At 38.4% G+C, this 21,968-nt stretch overlaps 2 protein-coding genes across 4 annotated transcripts in view; one reads left to right on the top strand and one right to left on the bottom strand.

Moving 5' to 3' along the window:
• CENPP (centromere protein P) overlaps window positions 1–21,968 on the top strand; it is a 225,490-nt gene that overhangs the window by 158,646 nt on the left and 44,876 nt on the right. The window lies entirely within an intron of this gene.
• Window positions 1–21,968, bottom strand: part of ECM2 (extracellular matrix protein 2) — a 38,334-nt gene that overhangs the window by 11,543 nt on the left and 4,823 nt on the right. Inside the window, exons 2-7 of one of the 3 annotated variants that reach the window (XM_020883137.2) lie at window positions 17,128–17,440; window positions 14,416–14,604; window positions 11,261–11,839; window positions 8,918–9,033; window positions 6,811–6,946; window positions 1,307–1,464 (exon numbers count right to left, since the gene is read on the bottom strand). In XM_020883137.2, the coding sequence (XP_020738796.1) occupies window positions 1,307–1,464; window positions 6,811–6,946; window positions 8,918–9,033; window positions 11,261–11,839; window positions 14,416–14,604; window positions 17,128–17,416 (1,467 nt within the window). In that variant the 5' untranslated portion in view covers window positions 17,417–17,440. The remainder of the gene's footprint in view (window positions 1–1,306; window positions 1,465–6,810; window positions 6,947–8,917; window positions 9,034–11,260; window positions 11,840–14,415; window positions 14,605–17,127; window positions 17,441–21,968) is intronic. The other 2 variants (XM_020883138.2, XM_020883139.2) reach the window with 2 other exon arrangements.

The following is a 21,968-nucleotide window of genomic DNA, read 5'->3' as shown; positions in this document are numbered from 1 at the left end:
AAACTTGATTGTAGGTTATAATCACTCGTCAGCTTTTTAAAGTATAAATTCCAATTTAAATTAACAGAGCACGCTCATTTATATGTTGAAGCTGCAGGTGTGAAGTGGTATGTTGCAAGGGTTCAGAGTGTATGTACATGCATGGACAACAGCTCCCAAGAAGCTAGTAAGAGGGTCTTTGGAAAGGGAAACCAGGGATGGAAGTGTCAGACATGGAATGGAGACACACTGCTCTTTTGTACTATTCAAGTGTTTTGTGTGTGTGTGTGTTTTACTGTGTGCATGCATTATCTATTTAAATTTTTATTTTTAAAAACCCAATAAATTGTTGACCCAATTCTCCAAAGAACCTGATTTAGCATGTCTGGTATAGGCCCCAAAATCTGTATTTGTTTAGAATCCAAGTAGTTCTGAGATAAAGCTAGGTTATGAGTGCAACCTCCATTTTTACAGTATTGGTAAATTCTAAATGTCTGTCTTAATCTACAAATAGGAGAAACAGGAAGCATGGTGGCTGTGTAACAGCAGTATCAGATTGAGAGTGATGGCCCTCTTTTGGCTCACTGGGTTCACAGCCTTGTGAAGCGTCATCCTGCTGGCTGATTGTTTATGGGACAGAAATAGAGCTCAGAGGAAGTGACCTAAGGGTCACCTGGATCTGCTGAACCTCAGTTCTTAATGTGGAAAGTCAGGGTGTACACTTAGCAGGGAAGGCCCCACCAGAGTGCCCCCATAGTTAAGTGTGTTCCGTGTTGTAGCAAGGGAGACCACACACTTGGGCTGCAGGAAATCCATCCAGAGGGGATGGACACAGAACAGTGCTAGTCAAAATTAGTAAGCTGTGAGAAGTGAGTGAGGGGTGGCATGCTGGCACAGTCAGCAGCCTTCTCTGAAAATCTTGTCCATCCTTACAGGGTCACTGCTAGCCCAGGTGGGCCTGTGAGTGGAACAGACTGGGATGAACATCCCATTTCCAGTTTGAGATAGTTTAAACTACTTTGCAAATCAAGGTGCTTTTTGCAAGTTGTACTTTCTGTTTGAACTTTCAGTTCATCTTCCCTATTCTCTCCCCAAGAGCTGTCAGTAAGACCAATTTTCACTTTACCAAGACTCTACTAGTAGTAATAATTCTAATTCATAATTTTGTATTGTTTGAAAACAGTGCTCAAATTATAATAAATTTTATTTATAGCACCAGAACTACTCAGTTTAATATGCATCACGATAATCTTTTTAAATATATTGTTTGTTTTGTTATTGCATGCTATACTTAAAATATAAAACATTATAAGGAAAATATTGGTACCTCAATAGAAGCAGGAAGACCCTGTGGTATAATTCTAAATTTATTTCTTCCCAGACGCAGGTAGGATAGGCTCTTCAAAGGTTTGAAAGCTAAGGAATTGACATTGGTTTCACTGAGATTGTTTCCTTCCAATTCTAAAGTGACCAGTTGATTTAAGTCTATAAAAAAAATTATTGTGATATTATAATTTAAAACCATGCAATTTCTATAGGCTTTCAAAATTTCATGTGAGATGTTCACTTTATTTGGATGACTAATGTTATAGCTTCTTTCTTTGAACCCCCCCCATAGAGCCTTTTCCCAAGTACTCTTCACATTTGCACAACAAATGTTCAGTTCAGCCAGGACTCAGTGCTGAATGCATGGTCCAGGAGAGACAGGCCTGTAGAGAAATCACTGTTGTGTTGTATGATGAAAGTTTGTAACCCTCATACAAAAGCCAAAAAACACCACCCAAAAAAAACATATATGCAAAATAACTTTAACAAAATACTGGGAAACCAAATTCAATGATATATTAAAAGGATCATACACTGTAATCAAGTAGGACTTGTTTCAGGGATGTAAGAATGGCTTAATATCCACAAATAAATGTGGATACACCATATCAACAAACTGACAGATAAAAGTCATATGATTACCTCAATAGAGGCAAAAAAAAAGCTTTTGACAAAATTCAATATCCATTTATGATAAAGACTCAACAAAGTGGGTACAGAGGGAACATCCCTCAACATATATGACAAACCTACAGCCAATATCATACTCAACAGTGAAAAGCTCAAAGCATATCCTCTAAAATCAGGAATAAGACAAGGATGCCCAGTCTTACGGGTTTTATTCAACATAATGCTGGAAGTCCCAGCCATAGCAATCAGACAGGGAAAATAAATGAAAGGAATCCAAGTTGGGAAGGAAGAAGTAAAATTGTCACTGCAGACAACATGATACTATATACATAGAAATTTGTAAAGACTGCCTCCAAAAAACTATTACAACTAGTACATGAATTCAGTAAAGTTTCAGGATACAAAATTAATACACAGAAATCTGTCAAGTTTCTATACACTGACAATAAACTATCAGAAAGAGAAATATTAAGAAGACAGGCCCATTTCCAGTTGCATCAAAAAGAATAAAAACTTAGGAATAAATGTAAACAAGGAAGTAAAAGACCTGTACTCAGAAAACTATGAGACAGTGATTAAAAAAAATGATTGAAGGCAACACAGACAAATGGAATGATATACCATGTGCATAAACCAAAAGACTTAATACTGTTAAAATGACTGTACTGCCTAAAAAGACAGTCTACAGATTCAGTGCAATCCCTATCAAAATAGCAATGGCATTTTTCACAAAACTAGAACAAATAAGTGTAATATTTGTATGGAAATGCAGAAGATCCCAAATAGTCAAAACAATCTTGAGAAAGAAGATATATCTTCTTTCTGGATATATCTGGATATATAAAAGCTGGATATATCACACTCCCTGGTTTTAGGCTATAGTACAAAGCTATAGTAACTGAAACAGTGTGGTACTGCCACAAAAACAGACCCATAGACCAATGGAACAGAATAGAGAGCCCAGAAATAAACCCACACATTTATGGCCAATTAATCTTTGAGAAAGGGAGTTAAGAATGTACAGTATGGAAAGGAACATTTGTATAATGAACAGAAGTCAGAAGAAGGAGGTGGGGGAGCAGGACACCACACAGAGGTGGCAATGAAGTATTTGCAGAGACAGATAGGTATGAAATGGTGGCATAACCAGGGAGGTATGGGGAGTGTAATGCAATGGGTGGTCCCTTTTTTCAGGACACAGAAGGAGCACTCTTGCCTGGTAAACCCTCAGTCTTTGAACAAGGGAGTTACAGCAGTGAATTCCCATTGCAGTGTTCATTTCCTGGCAGAGAGTGAAGCCAGATGGACATTTTGAAAGAATGACTAAAAATTCCACACATTCAGATTGAGCTACCAAGAAAGGCCTTTATAAAAACAAGTCTCTTTCTAAATTGTTTCTTCAGGTCTCTGGAGTGGTATGACCAAATCAGATGGAAACTTAGAGGAGAATGGATAGTTCAGCAGTGATGATACCCACAGGCATCTGAGTCAGACACTCAGGGTGTAACTTTGGAGTTTGCTCAGTGGCCAAAATTTTCAGAATAGAGGATGTTTTCATATTCAATTCGAGTCATGGATATTGCACTGATATGCTCTGTGCAACTTAGATCCTACTCTTAGGCAAAAAGAGAAGTAAGACATAGTCTAAAGTGAAAACAAAAGACACTGTCATCACAAATACCTCATAGGTTCTAGAACATGACAAGGAGAAGATGGCAGTGTAGACTTGAGTGGTACGGAGGTGTGAATGGGGCTAGACTCTCAAGAGAGAAAGACATTGGTAGAAATGGGAGGGTGAGGCAGCCAGGTGAACACATGCAGGTATGAACCCACATAGTTGTGCTCAGGAGTAAGAAAGAGATCAGCCCTAGAGTGGCCCATCTGTAAGAGAGGCTGAAGGTTGTGGAGAAGACAGAGGTGGGCTGGGCAGGGCCTTCGTGCACCAGAAAATAAGGTCTGACCTTCCTTGTGGGCAATGAGAAGCCTCTGGACAGGGAACAGCATAACAAAATACTAATCTGCTGATATTTAACATCAACTGAAGGGCAGAGAGAAAGTATGGAGGCCAATTATTGAATTATGATACATGATTCTATTTCTTTATATAACCATTTCCACAACTAAAGATACTGAGAATCCAAGCATATTTATCTAGAACATAGCTGAGGTTTTGGAATGGAGAATTTTTTTCAGAGAAAAATATATAATAGAAGTAAGTAGACTAGTGGTTATTACGTGACCTCACAAGAGAGAGAAACACAATAATGCAAATTCATGATCTTATGCATTAATTTAGTTATTCTGAGTGGATAACCACACACCATCTTGCTAGAAATGACACCATGATCATGGATTTTGGTTTGTTTTCATCATTAATGAAGACAGGAACATTTTTTAGCATGCCCTGTTTTCTTCTGCTCTCCCCCCTTTCTATCTTCACCTTCCCTTTTGATGTTGTTATTTAGTCACTAAGTCATGTCCAACTCTTTTGCGACCCCATGGACTGTAGCCCACCAGGCTCCTCTGTCCATAGGATTTCCCAAGCAAGAATGCTAGAGTAGGTTGCCATTTCCTTCTCCAGGGGATCTTCCCAACCTGAGGCTGGAACCCATGTCCCCTATATTAGGCAGATTCTTCACCACTCAGCCACCAGGGAAGCCCCACCTTCCCTTTTAAGACCTTCCTTTTCTCTGGAGTGGGTATGCAGGTCTCCCAGTGGATCCTGGATGGCCTCCTAGCACCTCGGCATAGTTTGTATAGCTGTCCGTTGTGTGGTTCTTTCTCATCTTTTCACGTCATCTTTTGTTCTTCACTCGTTATCATAGCCTGCATCTAAGATTTATGAAACCGAATGTTTTTCCCGTAGCACCCAGATTGCTCTGTTTCTTTACACTTTTGCGTGTATTCCTTTCCGTGGAGTGCTGCCTTTCCCGCTTTCCTGGGGCTTAATATAAAACCTGGAAAGGTCACGCGGCAGGTAGCAGCAGTGCTGCGGCCGGGGCTTCCACCCAGAAAAGCAGTGTCTCAGGCTGGCGGTGGCCTTTGTTTGGGGCTTGCTTGCTCACTGCCAGCCTGAACATTCCCAACGGTGGGGCTCACAGGAGCTGAGGTGCTGCAGTGGCTGCAGCAGCTGAAAGAGAACTTGGAACCGAAGGGGCCAACACTGGAGCAGAACTAAGAAGCCAGTACCAAAGGACCAGCACTGGAGTGGGGCTAAGAGCACAGGCTAAGCAGGAGAGGAGCATTCAAGACACAAAGCCTCCAGAGGCTTCTCTGGGCAAGAAGGCAGTGCAGAGCCTCCTCACTGGTCAGCTGCAAAGGGCTGAGGCATATGAGGTACTCACGGTGGAGATGGGCAGGGGAGGCTAGGTCACCCTGGACCACAGTTAGCCCTCTGGGAATATGGAAACTTTTTCATGAGGGAGAGGTGCGTGTGAGTGGAGAAGCAGTTATAGGAATATGAGAGAATACTTTCCAAACAAGGACTTATATAGCATGCCATTTTGACAGCTTGCTCGAAATACCACTTCACATGTAGTTCAGGTGTAGCCCATTAGTACACTTGTCCTAAATTGTGTTCCTTTGGTCTGTTTCACCTAGCAGCTAGAAATGGAACTTTCTAATGTCTGTTCCATATGACAAAAAGCCCTTCAAGTTTTGTTTGTTAATGTTTTTCATGTGTACCCTGAATCCATCTGGAAGTGGAGTATTTCCATAACTCTCATCCTCAGATTTGGCAATTTTCATTATTGTTTTTTTCCTATCACCAGAAGTGTTTTGTCCTTAATGAATTTTTTTGAGGAGTAAATTCTCCATTTTAAAGGAATAAAGGTTTGGTAATCAACACAAACATCGTAAGTATAGTTCAAATCAAATAAACAAAAAATGTTAAGCACTATACCTCAAGAGCTACACTAGACTGTTAGGAAGATAAAAGAAAAATTAGACAATCTTTGTCTTAAAGAAGCATATAATCTAATCAACAACATTAGCTAGAATTCTTGAAAAGGCAAATGTAATACTACCTTATTTACCTTGAATGAGTAATATGACAGCTTCAGTTATTCAGCTCAGTCCAGAAATAGTCTTAAGAAGAGTAAATTCCAGTTGAATCAAATGTACAAAATGTGGGGCACCTTCACTTCAGCCCACCCATGAGGAAGCCAGGCTGACACGGCAACCACACACCCATGCCCATCATTTGTCTTGCCTTGTGGGGCACATGTACCTCGATGACACACAAGTGCCAGAAGTGACAGAGCAACTCTCAGGAGAACAAGACTATTAAAGCCAAAGTGACTGCCACATAGAGTGCATGTGCTCAAGTTTATGTTTACTTTGATTTTAGAATAGCCCCTCAAAGCCTCACATAGTATCCCCATTTACTTATATTTTATATATAATTCTCATGTGCCAAGATAGCAAAATGTTCAGATGTAGTGAAATTGTGGATGGGGTATATTGAGCATCTAAGGGTGATAAAGGAGACCATTTAAACAAGCCATGGTATTGTGTTATCACCAACACCAAAAACATTAGTACAAATATAGTATGAGAACACATGGCTATATGGGGGGTGTTAGTATAACTCTTAAGATATTATGGATTTGTAGTTCAGTTATTGTTATAAATGATGAAAACCTGAAATCATTGAAAGTTTATTTATAGAATACTTTTTAAAGACAACAGGCAGTTTAAAATACATTTTTTAAAGTTTCACCAATCAATAGTTAAAATGTTTTATCAACTTAAATGGTAACATGAACTAAAAAATTTTTATTAGCTATTCATTTAGCAATATTGCAAATAAAATTTCCATACAACTATAGAAGAAAGATGATAAGGACACATGCCATAAAGTCAAATGTTAAGTACCTGATAAACTTTCTTCATCAATAACCTGCAGCTTGTTCTCATTGACTTTGAGTTCTTCTAATGTAGATGGTAGTTCTGAAGGAATCGTTACCAAATTGTTTCCATCCATATTTAAGCGTATTAAATTCTTTAGAAACTTAAATAAAGGCAAATCTCAAAATTACTTTTTTATCTTGTCACAGAAATGCAGTCATATATATTATTTAATAGTCAGTTTGCAGTAGTTACTAAAGTTTCACAAACTTTCAGTTTATTCAGTCTTAGGCATGAATCCCCAATTCTCCCTGGTACATGTTGATCCTGTTAATAGCATTTATTCCCTGGTATTTTCAGCAAACCACATTTGGTGATTTTGCATCATACTCCTCCATATTTTTACTGTGACTTTAGTTATCAGGAGAAAGTTCCTATCACCACTGGACATATTTTCCTAGATCTTAGGTTTTCACCTCAGCAGTAGAGTCAGAATTTATTAAATCATGCAGTAATCTGAATCTGTCATCGATACTAACAAGATAGCAGTTTGAATCCTTTCAATGTGTTTGTAAACCTCAGTTTTCTATCTGTACTAAGCAGAAACAGTCATGAAATAGCACTAACTATTGTGGAAATTCATCAAAATTAAATGCCACAAATATCACAAACTATTTCTATATGGCACCCAAACAGTTTTGACAGTCTGGAGGGTGTATTTTCACATTTGTAGTTACGTGTTTGTTGGCCAAACTAGCCTGCACTACCAAAGTTGCAGAGTGATTTACTTCAAAGATGCTCAAAGTCAATTTCAGCAGTTGGAAATGAGGTAGAGAATCCCAAAACAAACAAAAAAAAAACAAGTTATTTCCTATAGTGTCCTCTTTTTTTTGATCAAATAGAGAAAATGTACAAGTCCCAACTATTTTTCTATCAAAAGGACAACTAGCATGAAGCAGGACTTCAGTCTTTCACATGAATGTGGACACCAAGTATCTGGAACTCTCTTGCCTGCAGCCCAGAATGTAAACAAGAACCAGGAACTGAGCCTGTAAGAGGCCAGTGACTTATCCAAAGAGTAGAAGGAAACCATCCAAGAGGATAAAGTTTGACTTCCTGGAATGTAACATGTTTTACTTGGGCTTCTTTAACCACACACAATTTTGAGTATCTGTTTACACACACAAATTCCTCCTTTCTTCTGCCTTTGTTTTTCGGAAAGTCCTCGATACTCTCTTTTCTCCCTTTTAGAAAATAAATTTTAGTTAAATCTGATTCTTTGCAAAGTTTACTCTATGCTTTTCTCTTTCCCTTTCTGCCCAACCTATCCCCAAGCTCATTTTCTTCTGAGCCTCTTTGTTCTTGCAGAACCCCACCTGCTGAAGTATTCTTTACTAGATTTTGCAGATTGCACAAAATAAGGAAGCTTTGTCTTGCTGGCTTGAACATGTTAACAGTTTCTAAATAAGCTCTCCTTTTTCCCCAGAAATACCTCACGTACTAAGAGACCATATTTCAACATATTTTCAGGTACTTGGGAAGAAACTCTTCCATAAATTCTAAACATTAGTTTTGTCATTGATGCTACTGTGGGTGCATTAAGGACAAAGCATAGAAAAAAACAGAAATTTATAAAACAACAAAGTATATTCAAGATATAACTTGGATACAGTTTAGGGCTATCAGAGGAGAAACTTTCTTTGACAAAAACTCCTTTAAAACATTTTACTGGGACTTCTTTGATGGTGCAATGAGTAAGAATCCACTTGCCGATAAGGGGATCTAGGTTCAGTCTTGGTCCAGGGAGACCCCACATGCTGCAACTAAGCCCATGCACCGTAACTCCTGAGCCTGTGTTCTAGAGCCCTTGAGCCACAACTGCCGAGCCCATGTGCCACAGCTGCTGAAGTTCGCGTGCCTACAGCCTGTGCCCTGCAACCAGAGAAGCCAGCACACCACAACAGAGTAACCCCTGCTCACTGCAACTAGAGAAAGCCTGCATGCAGTAACAAAGACCCAGCGCAACAACAAAAAAGAGCATACTTTTCTTTCCTTCTCCATCTCCACCCATTATCAGTACAATTAATGAGAAAGCCATCCAAGTGGACTCTTAGAAATCATAGTGCATATTTACCTTGAATGCTTTCGGACCTATGCCTGAAGAGGTGATATTATTTTTGCTCAGATCAAGCCTTTCCAAATTCGGTAATCCGTTAAATGCTTCATCCGGAATGGAGGTGATGGAATTGCCTAGGACACACAGCAATTATGTTTTAGGCCTTTGTACCTGTAAATACATATATATATGTACATGCATAGATAGCAAAAGAGAGCTTTACCTGGAGGAAAACACAGTGCTTATAGCAAGGACAATGTTATATAATAAATGAGTATTTATTAAAAAAAAAAAACAAAAAACTGAGACTAGACTATTACCTACAGTCAGAATTTTCACTTTAAGGACCTGTCTTGCTCTAGGACATCATGTTTAGATGAAGCTGCTTAAAACAGCCAGAATGTGGTTTGCTAGACAATTCTGTTAACAATATGCATTTTACAACAAAGATGTGTTATGGAAGGTACTATAGAAACTGAATTTTATAGTTATTCATATTTTCCTATTGACACTTTTTAGACCCTGGACCAGAAATATTACTATTTTTTAATGAAATCTTGGGCATGTAACTTGCCTTCTCCAAGCATCAGTTTGCTCTAAATAAGAAGTTTGGGGAGATAATTTCTCAGATTGCTACCTGGTCTAATGTTAAAATTCTGACTTCAATCTATAGAAGTTCCTGCATGCTTTAATTTATGGGGTTTTGTTTGACATTTAGTTAAGTAGAGTAGTCAGTGATTTTAAACCCAGAGAATGAGCTTAACAGAAATGGTGGTAGTTTAGTGACTAAGTCGTGTCTGACTCTTGCGACCCCATGGACTGTCACCGGCCAGGCTCCTCTGTCCGTGGGATTCTCCAGGCAAGAATACTAGAGTGGGTCGCCATTTCCTTCTCCAGGGGATCTTCCCCACCCAGGAATCAAGCCCATGTCTCCTGTGGCTCCTGCACTGGTTCTTTACCACTGAGCCAATCGGGAAATGGTGAGTACTATAAAAACCATGTGGTAGCTTTCTTATAAAACCAGGAGAGTGTAACTGAGCAGCTGAGCACACATCATCTTTCATAAGATTTTCAACCTTCACAGATTATTTCTTTGTCTAATGGCAGAGCACACCTAGCATGCAGGCTACAGAAGGAGGGGGCATTGCTGAAAAAGGAAGCTCTCAGCGTAATAGTAATTCCTTAGGAGATCAGATAAGCCTGGCATCAGGAAGGCCATAATACCTGACGGGTCCTATTGTAGACTGGCTGTCCTGACTAAGGAGTCAGGCTGTGTCAGTTGAGTATTTATATGATCACTTATTATTTCTGTGGTAGTTTATTTCTGTGACTTCTCCCAAGACACATCTGAAAGCCCACTCAGATTCTCTCACCCCTCCATCTTAAGAGCCATCTGCAGCATGGGCCCTATTCACTGTCCCAGTCTCCACACCAGCCAGCCTCACACGCATATCTGTCCTGCCAGTCCTCTACTCAGAGCTCTTCTTGACCCTTTAAGAACGTGAGCAAACGGTCTGGATCACGTCCTGCCTGCCAAGTAGCTAAAACAAGGGGGAAAGCAATAGTAACGCTGTGATATTGCTGGAAGGAGTCTCACAGCCATTTTAAGGAAGTTTGGCCATTTCTTATAAAGGTAAACCTGCTTTTACTGTATCATTCAGCAATCCACTCCTGGGTATATACCCTAGAAAAAGGAAAACTTAAGTCCACACAAGCATCCATATATGAATGTTTATAGCAACTGTTGCATAATTGCCCCAAACTGGAAATAATCCAGATGTCCTTCACCTGGTACGTGTGGTCCATCCAAACAATGGAATGCCACTCAGAAGTGAGGAGGAGCAAGTTGTTGTTGATAATCACAACTTGAATAGCCCTCAGCAGTTTTATGGTAAGTGAAAGAAGTCCAACTGAAAAGGCTCCACAACTGTATACATTTCTGTGACATCCTAGAAAAGGTACTCTAGAGACGGGAAACATTGGGCTGGTGATAGAAGGGACATGAGAGAATTTGGTGAGGTGATGAAAATGTTATACCTTGAATGTGTGACTGTATGACTGTATGCATTTGCCAAAACTTAAAGAATAACACGCTAACAATTTTTTTACTGAATATAACTTATACCTCATAAAGCTGATTTTAGGGAAAAAGTCAGTGGGACATCATGATTTGATTTGGAGGAATTTGTATTATACCTGATGGTGCTTTTCTGTAGTAAACACCTATCTCTTCTGCAAGTTTTTCTGTTTGAAGATTGTGAAATTAATCTCTTGGGGTCCATTTATATCATGAAATTAAAATATCACATTCATAGGGCAATGAGAGGTAACCACAGAATCAAACAGACATCCACATCTTACCTATGAGCTCCAGACTTGTTATCTCTGGTGCTGTTAGCGGTGGTATTTGTGTGAGGTCAGCGCTGATACAGGAGATGGTTTTGTAGGACAAAGAGCACCTGCTTGGCAGAGACGGTGTGCCTCTGGGGGTCGCCGGGATTGGGAGTCGAGGGGGCATCCTGAACGTGTCTCCTCTGACGGTCTCATCCTCATCTTCCTCCTCATCTTCATCGTCTTCCTCCTCATCTTCACTGTCCTCCTCATTCTCCCTTGCTGGGTTTCTGTGTTGATGGGCCTGCCTCACCTCCTCTCCAGGCCTCTGCTCTCTCCCTTCCCTGTTCTGTCCCTCATTGGGAGGACTCCCCCAGTCTCCACGTCTAGAAGTCTTTTTCTTTTGCTCCCTATTTTCTTCTTGTTTGACTTCTTCTTCATCCTCCTCAAATTGAAGTTCCTCTTTTCCCAGTGCTCGATTCATTTCCACCCAAGGAGGTGACTCTTGCTTATGAGGTAAATTGGTAGGTTCTCCTTGTTCTGAAGAATCACCAGAAAATTCAGTTCTATCATTTAATGCTGTACCACTGAGTAGCAAATAGGAGTCTACTGACCACAGAAGAAGACAGCAAGGGCAAGTTGTGGTATTAATGAAAGGAAAAATCATAGTGAAAATTAGGTTAGTAAATATTATTCCCTCCAGGAACATGAGTACAATTTAAACATGAAATGCATCTTGTAGTTTTTGCTTGAATAACTTTAGTAGAAATAAATAAACTTTATTTGTGTTTTGTAAGATGTGATAGGCAATTCTTGTTTGCTTTGTGAGCCTTATTTTATTAAGGCACCAGGCTATCTGGTGACTAAAGAGGGAATAATATTACCATGTGTTACAAAATGGTAAGCAGTCCTATTGCGAGATTATAAAATAATCAGATGTTATACCTTTATAATAGATACTGTTCAGTTAACTGGGGTTATTGATAATGTAAGAATTTGTACACTGTCAGACATAAAAACATGAAGCAGGTATATATTTTACTTGTTTGTGATAATGAAATCGGCTTTTATTATATTTGTCTGATTTTCTTTCAGCTCCATGTGCCTAAAAGTATCCTCTGAAATTCAGAATTATAGAAAATCCTCTTCTCTTTTCCTCCCAGACTCTGTACTTAAATCATTATTACTGCTTGAGATCTGTGGAAGATGTCCTGCACTTAAATGATATTTTCTTAACCTAGACATATGCACAGAGTATTTTTTATCATTTCATGGTGATAACATAATATATTACAGTAGAAAGTTTATCTACATTTGTATTTAACTGTTATTATCTTTGGCAGAGAGCAGGGAAGACTTGACACAGACCAGACCCTCTGAATGAAGAGTTTTAGGGAAAAATAAGCTCAGTACATAGATTTTCTTTCATCAAAATAATAAAAATTTACTTAATCATTTCCATGATTTTATTTAATACTATACATAAATCACCCCAAAAAAGAACTCAAGATATAATTAGTTGAAAGAATTACTTGAAATTTCAATTCAGTATATATTATAAAGTCTGTGAGTTATTTTTTTCACATCTCTTGACAAACATGCAAAAGGAGAATAGGAAAAAATTAGCAAAAGGAAACTAAAGCTATCATATTGAAACATTTAAAATCTTTCCTGTGTATCCAAGTTTATTTTTCCAAAATAACCACAGTATTTCAAGAATAATAGTTCAAGTCCTTTGAAAAATATCTGAGAATTTCTGGATCTTGCCTTTATAAACCTTGTGTTTCATCTCCCAAGGTATCAGTTTCATTAAACTTTTATTTTCTAACACTTTTTTTAAAGGTTATCTTAGTAAAACAATTGGTGTTTAGTCACTCTGTTGCATCTGACTCTTTGCGACCCTCTGAACTGTAGTCCACCAGGCTCCTCTGTCCGTGGGATTCTCCAGGCAAGAGTACTGGAGTGGGGTGCCATTTCCTCCTCCAGGGGATCTTCCCAACCCAGGGATCAAACCTGCGTCTCCAGTGTCTCCCGCATTGCAGGCGGATTCTTTACCCACTGAGCCATCAGGGATTCTCAAAGCAGTTGGTACTCTACACCAAATACAGTTCCTAAATGTTCTGAAGGTCTTCTTGGAAGGAGACTTCCGTGGATAACCACCCTGTGATCATCCTGTGTGTGGGGGAACAGTCTACCTTAATCATAGGCAACAGAAAACATCTCTGTTCCCTACCCCTTCTCATCAAATTATCTAACACACATTTATTTCATAAGCTACTGACCAGGTTTTTCTTGAAGGAATCCTGAGCCTCCCTCTTGAGAGTCCTCTACCCCATCAGCCTCATAGGATAAGGGACAGTGAGCAGCCAACAAAACCTCATAGCATAGTCTTTCTCTGCACAGCAGTACCACAAAAGAAAGCCACTGCTCTTGGGCCATGGCCTTATTTCCCAAGGATTACCTGAGCAGTAATAACTGCACACAGACTGAGAGAATTGGGCTTTATTCTCTCTAGATGCAAGCCCCCCCTCCCTTTCTTCACCTTGAGTTCTTTATTTGGGTTTATAACTGTAAGTACATGGAATTGAATTGAGACAATGCATATAAGGAACTAAATAGAGTTCTTCACAACTACTAAGATTGTGGGAGCTGTTTACTGTGTAATTCTGTCACTCCATCTGTAATGCTGAGAGTCAAATGTGGAATGTGATCTGGGCTGAGTTCAAATTGAGCTAAAACTCTAAAACACTGTCTTTTATTTCTCTCCTCTGATGTAATCTCCCAAGTAATTTCCTTATCATCACTGTGCCAGTATTTAAGTACCTTACTGACTAGTTTATCATAACTTAAATTTTAAGGTAAAGACTTTTGTGGTGGTCCAGTGGCTAAGACTCTGCACTCCCAGTGCAGGGGGCCCAGGTTTGATCCCTGGTCAGGGAATTAGATCCCACACACCGCAACTAAGAGTTTGCATGCCACGACTGAAAATGATCCCTCATTGCAGGAACAAGGACTAAAGAACCACCTGCTGCAACTAAGACCTGGCGCAGCCAAATAAACAAGCATTTTTTAAAAAAAGAAATATCCTTTAAAAAAATAAAATTAAAGGTAGTGATGAAATAAAAGCAAATGAAAGTTAAAGACTAAATCACGTGTGATATTTTGTTTGGACTAAATAACTGTACCAGTATCAGAGCAGACAGGGCAGCATTCTCCTTCAGGTATAAGTGTTTGGGGGCACATCTGAGGGTGGCACTTGGTCTCATCACAAAGGACTTTTCCATTCAAGCAGAGGCAGGTAGTACAGGGCTCCGGAGACCACACAGCTTTGTTATACATGATCATCCCATTTGCCAAACAGTGTCCTTTCTTTCCTAGAAGAGAACAGTAACATTTGAATTCCTTGTCTGATCACTAGCACCTTTGAATGGAAGTGAGCCCAGTGTGAAGTCCAGAGTGATAGAGCCGCACGAGAATAACATATATGTTCATGCATACATAGGGTAAAACTATCTTACAGATGTAACCCCTTGAAGTGCTTTTCACATGTACTCTCAAGCCCTCTTACTTCTCCAAGTGGACCTGAGTGGACTTCCTCATGGTAACTTGACTCTAAATTGTGCTTTCCATCTTGCATCTGTCAGGATGGCTGAGCTATATAACAGCGACATATAACCCTCAAGTCTGTTATTTCTTGTTCGTGCTGGATATCCAATGTAGATATTGTTTGTCAAGACAAACAATAGGCTTCGTCTCCAAGCAGGCTACCCTGATGGCCACAGCAGTGGGAATGTGGGGTTGCAAATAACACACAAGTTCTAAATGTATCTAATTACATTGAACCAAGGCAAATTATATGACTGCATCTAACTTCAGAAGAGAAAAAGCAGTATAGTCCCATAGCATGCCAGAAAGCAGAGAACCAGAACAGCACTCATGATGAGCCAGCCCACACTGTACCCTTCCCAGGGTGCAGATGCAGAGGTGAGATTAGGCTATATGCTTGTGGTGCTTCTGGCATTGAAGTCTCAATGATGCACTGCAGCTATCTCTGTTTTTAGAATTGTTGTGTTGTTGAAATACGAATCTAATACCCTTTTAAAGTGCACAGTGCAGTGGGTTTTAGTATCTTATTCTCTCTTCATACATGGATAAGTGTGTCAGCTAAGCAGGCCGTTAGACAGCCAGTTTGAATATTAGAGGTGATATTTTCCTTCTAATCCTAATGTTAGTCCTGATAACTCTTCTCCATTTGATGAGCCACTGTCCCCTCAAGTGAGCTCTCACATTTGTCTCCTTCTCTTCCTCACCACTGTATTAGCCCTGTTCATTTCTAGGTATATACCCAAGGGAACAGGAATTCAGATAGAAACTTGTACACAAATATTCGTAGCTGTGCTATTCACAGTAGCCAAAAGGTGGAAACAGCACACAGTTATCCATCAGTGGATGAAAGGATAAACAAAACATGATGTTTCTCTGCGGTGAAATATCATTCAGCCATAAAAAAGAATGAAGTACATACTACATGAGTGAACCTTGAAAACATTAGGCCAAGTGAAAGCAGTCAGACACAAAAGGCCACATATTATAGGATTCCTCTTATATTAGATATACAGAATAGACAAATTCATAGAGACAGAAAGATTAGTGATTGCCAGAGACTTGGGGGGGAGGGGAAGGGTAGGAGAAAATGGGGAGTAAGTGCTTAATATGCATGCACTTCTCTTTTAGGGTGAAGAAAATGTTCAGGAACTAGGTAGTGGTGATGGTTGTACAGTATTGTGAATATACTAAATGTCACTGAATTAATTGTACACTATATAATGGTTAAATGATGTTTTATGTTATGTGTATTTTATCATAATTTTTAAAAAGTCCGTTTTTCAGACCACTGGAAAACATTTTAGGACAATTTAGAAATGTTTAGTATACATTGTCTATACTTTATGCACATCACCCTATATTGTATACTTTTAAAACAGATTTGAGATCACATTATGCCCACTGCTTTTCAGTCTTTTTATTTTCTGTTATTATAGCTTGGATATCTTTCCACATAATTAGAGAAATTGACTTCATCATTCTTTAAGAGTTATGGGTACACTATAATTATCATTTTAGATTCCCTGCCTTGAGACTCTTTCTTCTCTCCAATCATGTTGTAAATATGACCTAAATTGTCTATTTTCATCATAATTGTATGTTATTTCTGTTAGCTTCATGGAAATAACATCTTTTAAAAGTATTTGGTTCTCTTGAGACAAATATGAAGTTTTGGTCACAGAACATTATGTGGTAATATTTTCTTTTGTTTTCTCAGAGTTTTATGTAATGATAACATATGTATAATATAATTAATTTTTCCTTCCAAACCTGGAAAAATGTGGACCATTACATATTAGTGTTTAAAACGCCTAGTTTGAAATCTTTGGAAGACTTTCCAATCTTTTCAAACTTTAAAAAATCAGGAAAAAAATTCTGTAATTTGGTATATAAAATAAATTTAATGGCTTAACTTCATATTTGGTTGAAAATATTTAATAGCCATGAGTTCATAGACTCATCTGAATCATTTATTTCTATATCCTAGATAACCTATCATGATAAATGACATGTATATTACTATAGTATGATTACAACTATTTAAAATACATGGCATAGTAAACAGACTGGAAAGAATAAACCAAATAGTAAGTATGGTTTTATAAATATAGTTGTGGAATAAGTAATGTTTTTCTTTTTTCCAATAATTTTATAAATATATTCTATAAATGATTTTTTAATTATTTCAAAATTTATCTTTGTAGATTAAACTAAAAGATAATAACTTGAATTTTTAAAAATTTTCTTCATGGAGGTTCTCTCTCTCTCCCTCTCTCCTACTATTTTCTTACCTGGTAACACATTATAGCTTGATTCTACTCCAGGAACACTTAAAAAAGATTCAAATTTTTCCTCCATACTGTAATCCAAGTTAATTATGGGAAGTTTTGCTGCAGGTGTAACTGTCTTCATCTGATGAATTCCAAGCTGTCTAACAGATCTGTGGGTGGGCAAGGAACTTTTTCTCAGTCTTCTATAATACATCTTCCTTCTTTGCCTCCTAGAAGTTTCTTCATTTTGTCCAAAGTCAGTTTGAAAAATGAGAAGCAGAAGAAAGCAATACAAGCTTGAAAACTTCATGCTTTCTTTTTCACCATTTGATTCCTAGGATGAAAATGAAACAGAATTTTGAAGTTAGTGACTAAATTTTTACCTCTGAAAATTGGCTTATAACTGCCTGTATCCGCCAGCAGCAGTCTTTGAGAAATAAAACATAGATATATGGGCTGAATGCTATATTATTACTGCCAAGTCAGAATTTAGAATTTTCCTGTCAGAATCAAAGGTTTTGTTCTTGTTTTTGTTTGGCTGCACTGGATCCTCATTGCTACATGCAGGCTTTCTCTAGTTGCAGGTGAGTGGGGGCTAGTGCTCATTACAGTGCACGGGCTTATCACTGCATTGGCTTCTCTTGTTGCGAAGCACAGGCTCTAAGTGCTCAGGCTTCAGTAGTCCCAACACACGGGCTCAGCAGTTGTGGTGTGCAGGCTCTAGGGAAGGCTCTAGGGAAGTTGTGGCTCGTGGGCTCTAGAGCGCCAGCCCAGTAGTTGTGGGTTGCTGGGTTAGTTGCTCCTTGGCATGTGGAATCTTCCTGGTCCAGGGATGTAACCCATGTCCCTTGTATTGGCAGGCAAATTCTTACCCACTGTACCACTATGGAAGTCCAAAGAAGTTTTAGTATTTTATCTTTATCTTTGTAGACCAGGCATGAGCAAACTTCTGTCTATAAAGAACCAGACAGTAAATATTTTAGGTTTTACAGGCCATGCATTCTTGTCATAACTACTCCACTCAACTCTTGTAATATGGAAGTAGACAATATGTATGCAAGTGGGTGTGGCTGTGTTCCTATAGAACTCTATTTACAAAAACAGGCAGTGGGTCAGACTTAGCCCCTAGGCAGTAATTTGTCAGCCCCTTTCTGGACCGCTGTGTTGTAGGTTTCCAGAGGTTACTTGGGAGATTTCTCTCCACCTGTCTGCCAAGTCATTCTGTGACTAATGTCATCCACAGCTTATTTTCCCAGCTCTTCTGTTCTAGTCTTTTATTCTCTAGTGTTATGATTTTCTTTGTTGGGAAGGAAGCAGCAAAATTTCATCATATAAGAATAATAGAAAACTAATACCAGTTAGAAAGAGGTAAGAGAGACAAAGTAACTTTTAATCAACTGGTCTTAAAAGCAGCACATGGCCCAGTACATGATAAAGCTGAAAAACATGTTTGAGAAATGAATACTTTTTCAAACCATAAACATCAGTTCAGTTCAGCATGGAGTAGCACAAAACAAAAATCTCTGAGAGGGGGAAAATCCAATTTAATCTCCTGCACACTGCCTAGAGGGAGTTCGTTCCCAGGTTGAAGCCAAGGGTGAAGACCCCAAGCAGAGCCTCACAATCTCCCAGAGCTGAAGAAACAAAACCTGGGATCCCAGAGAGGCAAGAATTTGCAGAGCAGAGCACAGACAGATGAGAGCAACCCTGAGAAAGCCTTCCAAAGATACCAGTTCTTCAACTGGGTACTGATTAACACATTTGTATGAGTAGACTCCTCAGCAATGAAGAAAGAACTACCATGAATGACAAAAAAAAAAAAAATTCTTTAGGATAGAAAAGACTGGGCAGACTCCATGTGTCCACCAGTCATAGTGGAGAACCTGTCCTGCAAAGGGCATCAGGCAGAATGCTCAGAAGGGCATTGGCACATCAAAGAAGACAGTTTACTCTGGGCTGATGGCTGATCTGATCACATTTAACAGAACTGAACAGCAAGCCTTCTGGAAAGGATCGAACTATATGCAACAACTTAACCATGTCCCAGAGCACTCAGCAAGGGTTGGGAAAGTCAGCAAAAATTTACCAGGCACAAAACAGGAATTGTTGACCCATAGTGATGAGGAAAATCAATCCATTGAAACACATTCATAGCACAGTTGACATAATTACTAAATAGGCCATTAAAAGTTATAAACACTTTAATTTCAAAGTTATTAAAACTATAATTTGTATGTTCAGGAAGATAGAGGAAAGATACTTAACGAAATCCAAATTGAACTTATAAAGGTATAAAATACAATGTGAGAGAGAATAAACTATACTGCAAGGGATGAATAGGACATTGGACACCATAGGAAAAAATTAGTAAAGTGGAAAATATAGTCATAGAAGTTACTCAGAATGAAACACACACGCCCACAAGACCAGTAAAAAAACATGAATGGAGCATTATCAAATTGTTGGGCAACTTTAAGTAGATCAGTTTACATCCAGTTCCAGTCCCTGAAGGAACTGTGTTTGAAGAAATAAAGACTGATCTTTGCCCAAATATGAAGAAAATTATAAAGCCACATATCCAAGATCAATAGACCCCCAAAATAAGAAATATGAAGAAAATTATGTCAAATATTCTTCATAATCAAATTGCTTTTAAGCCAGTAATAAGGAGAACATCTTAAAAGTAACTGGAGAAAAAACATAAGAATAGAATAAAAGACTTCTCATTCAGAATAGTTCAAGCCAGAAGACAATGGAGCAATAGCTTTTAGGTATTGGGGGGAAAAAATAAATAAACTTAGAGTTCTTTATTTTTTTTTTAAGATTTCTTTCTTCTTCTTTTTTTTTTTTTTTTTGATGTGGACCATTTTTAAAGTCATCATTGAATTTATAACAATATTGTTTCTCTTTTATGTTTTGGTTTTTTGGTCAAGAGGCATGTAGGCTCTTAGCTCCCTGACCAGGAATTGAGCCAGCACCTCTTACATTGGAAGGCAAACTCTTAATCACTGGACTGCCAGGGAAGTCCCTACTTAGAGTTGTATACTCAGTGAAAATGTCTTTCAGAAACACAGGCAAAATAAAGACTTTTTCAGACATAAAAAAGCTGAAGAAATTAATCACCAGCAGAAATGCACTACAGAAAATGCTACCATGTAAGGAAAATTATATTAGATGGAATTATGGAGCTACTGTTGTAATATACTTAGAAGTAAAGTGGAATATCAACTGAAGGTAAACTGTAATAAGTTAAAGATACATATTATATGCCCTCAGGTAACCACTAAACAAAAAGAGTTATAGCTAATAAGCCAATAAAGGTGATAAAGTGGAATAATAAAAATAATCCAAAACATTACATGTGCTATGTGTTGTGCTCAGCCACTCAGTCGTGTCCGACTCTTTGCAACCCTATGGACTGTAGCCCACCAGGCTCCTCTATCCTTGGGATATTCCAGTTAATAATGCTAGAGTGGATTGCCATTCTCTTCTCCAGAGGGTCTTCCCAACCCAGAGATCGAACCAGCGTCTCCTGTGCTGGCAGGCGGATTCTTTACCACTGAGGCAACTGTAAATCATATTGAATGTGGATTCATTAACTGCTACAATTAAAAAGGAAGAGGCTATCCAAGTAGAATTTTTAAAAATTAAGACCCAACTCTGTGCTGCCTATAAGAAACTCATGCTAAATAAAAACACAAGTAGGTTAAAATTACAAGGATGGAAAATATACCTCGGTAACACTAATCAAAAAAAAAGTGGATGGAATATTTTAGCAATAAAGTATTTTGCCACCAGGGCTTCCCTGGTGGCTCAGTGGTAAAGAATTCGCCTGCTAATGCAAGAAACACAGGATTGATCCCGCGGTCAGTAGGATCCCCTGGAGAAGAAATTGGTAACCCACTCCAGTATTCTTTCCTGGGAAAGCCCATGGACAGAGGAGCCTGGAGACCGTCCATGGGATCACAAAGAGTCAGACATGATTTAGCAACTAAACAACAGCAATATTTTTTTTACATAATGCTGTTTCACACTTAATAGACTACAGTGTACTGTGAACATAACTTTTATGCACTTGAAAACAAACAAACAAAAAAAATGTGTGACTGCCCTTATTGGTGGTCTAATCAAATCCACAACATCTCTGTATTATGCTTGTATGCTCATTTAATCAGAATTGCATGTTCCTTTATTTATGATCCTACTTTTAGTTCTTGTTTTAATTTTGCTCAGGTAATGCTTCTGTTTCCTTGTAATCTGTATCATTTATAATGGTGCTTCACTCTATAGAACTTAGATTTTGAATGAATCTTTGAAGTTATCTGCTTTTCCATTAATGGGAAATTCTTTATCATCCATGTTCAAACTGCTCTGCCAGAAAAGTCTTCCTTTGATTGAGCTACAATTTATTGTTGATCACATAATGGCTCATAAGAGGTTTAAAAATAAGAGCCACATTTACACAGTTATCTTTCCTCTGAGTTCTTAATCTTTTTTATCAATGCTTTTAAAGATGTATTTAAGTTTCTAAAAATAGTACATAGTTTTTAAAAACTCAAAATGATAATGTAGGCATAAAAGACGAGTTGCCTTAACCATAATTCATAGTTTAGTACAAGGGTAGGCATACTTTTTCTTCAGGGTCCAGAGAGTAAACATTTTCAGCTTTGCAAGACAACAATCTCTGTTGAAATTACTCAACTTTGTTATTGTATCCCAAAATAGCAATGGACAAGAAGTAAATGGATGGCCACAACTATGTTCTGATGGCACTTTGAAAAACAGGATTTGGCCTGTGGGCCATAGTTTCCCAACTGCTAGTTTAAGAGTATCTTTCAAGATGCCTCCTAAACATGTATGAA

This window comes from Odocoileus virginianus, chromosome 31 (genome assembly GCF_023699985.2).
Source record: "Odocoileus virginianus isolate 20LAN1187 ecotype Illinois chromosome 31, Ovbor_1.2, whole genome shotgun sequence".
Classification (NCBI taxonomy): Eukaryota; Metazoa; Chordata; class Mammalia; order Artiodactyla; family Cervidae; genus Odocoileus; species Odocoileus virginianus.
This window is presented reverse-complemented; position numbering and strand designations above follow the sequence as displayed.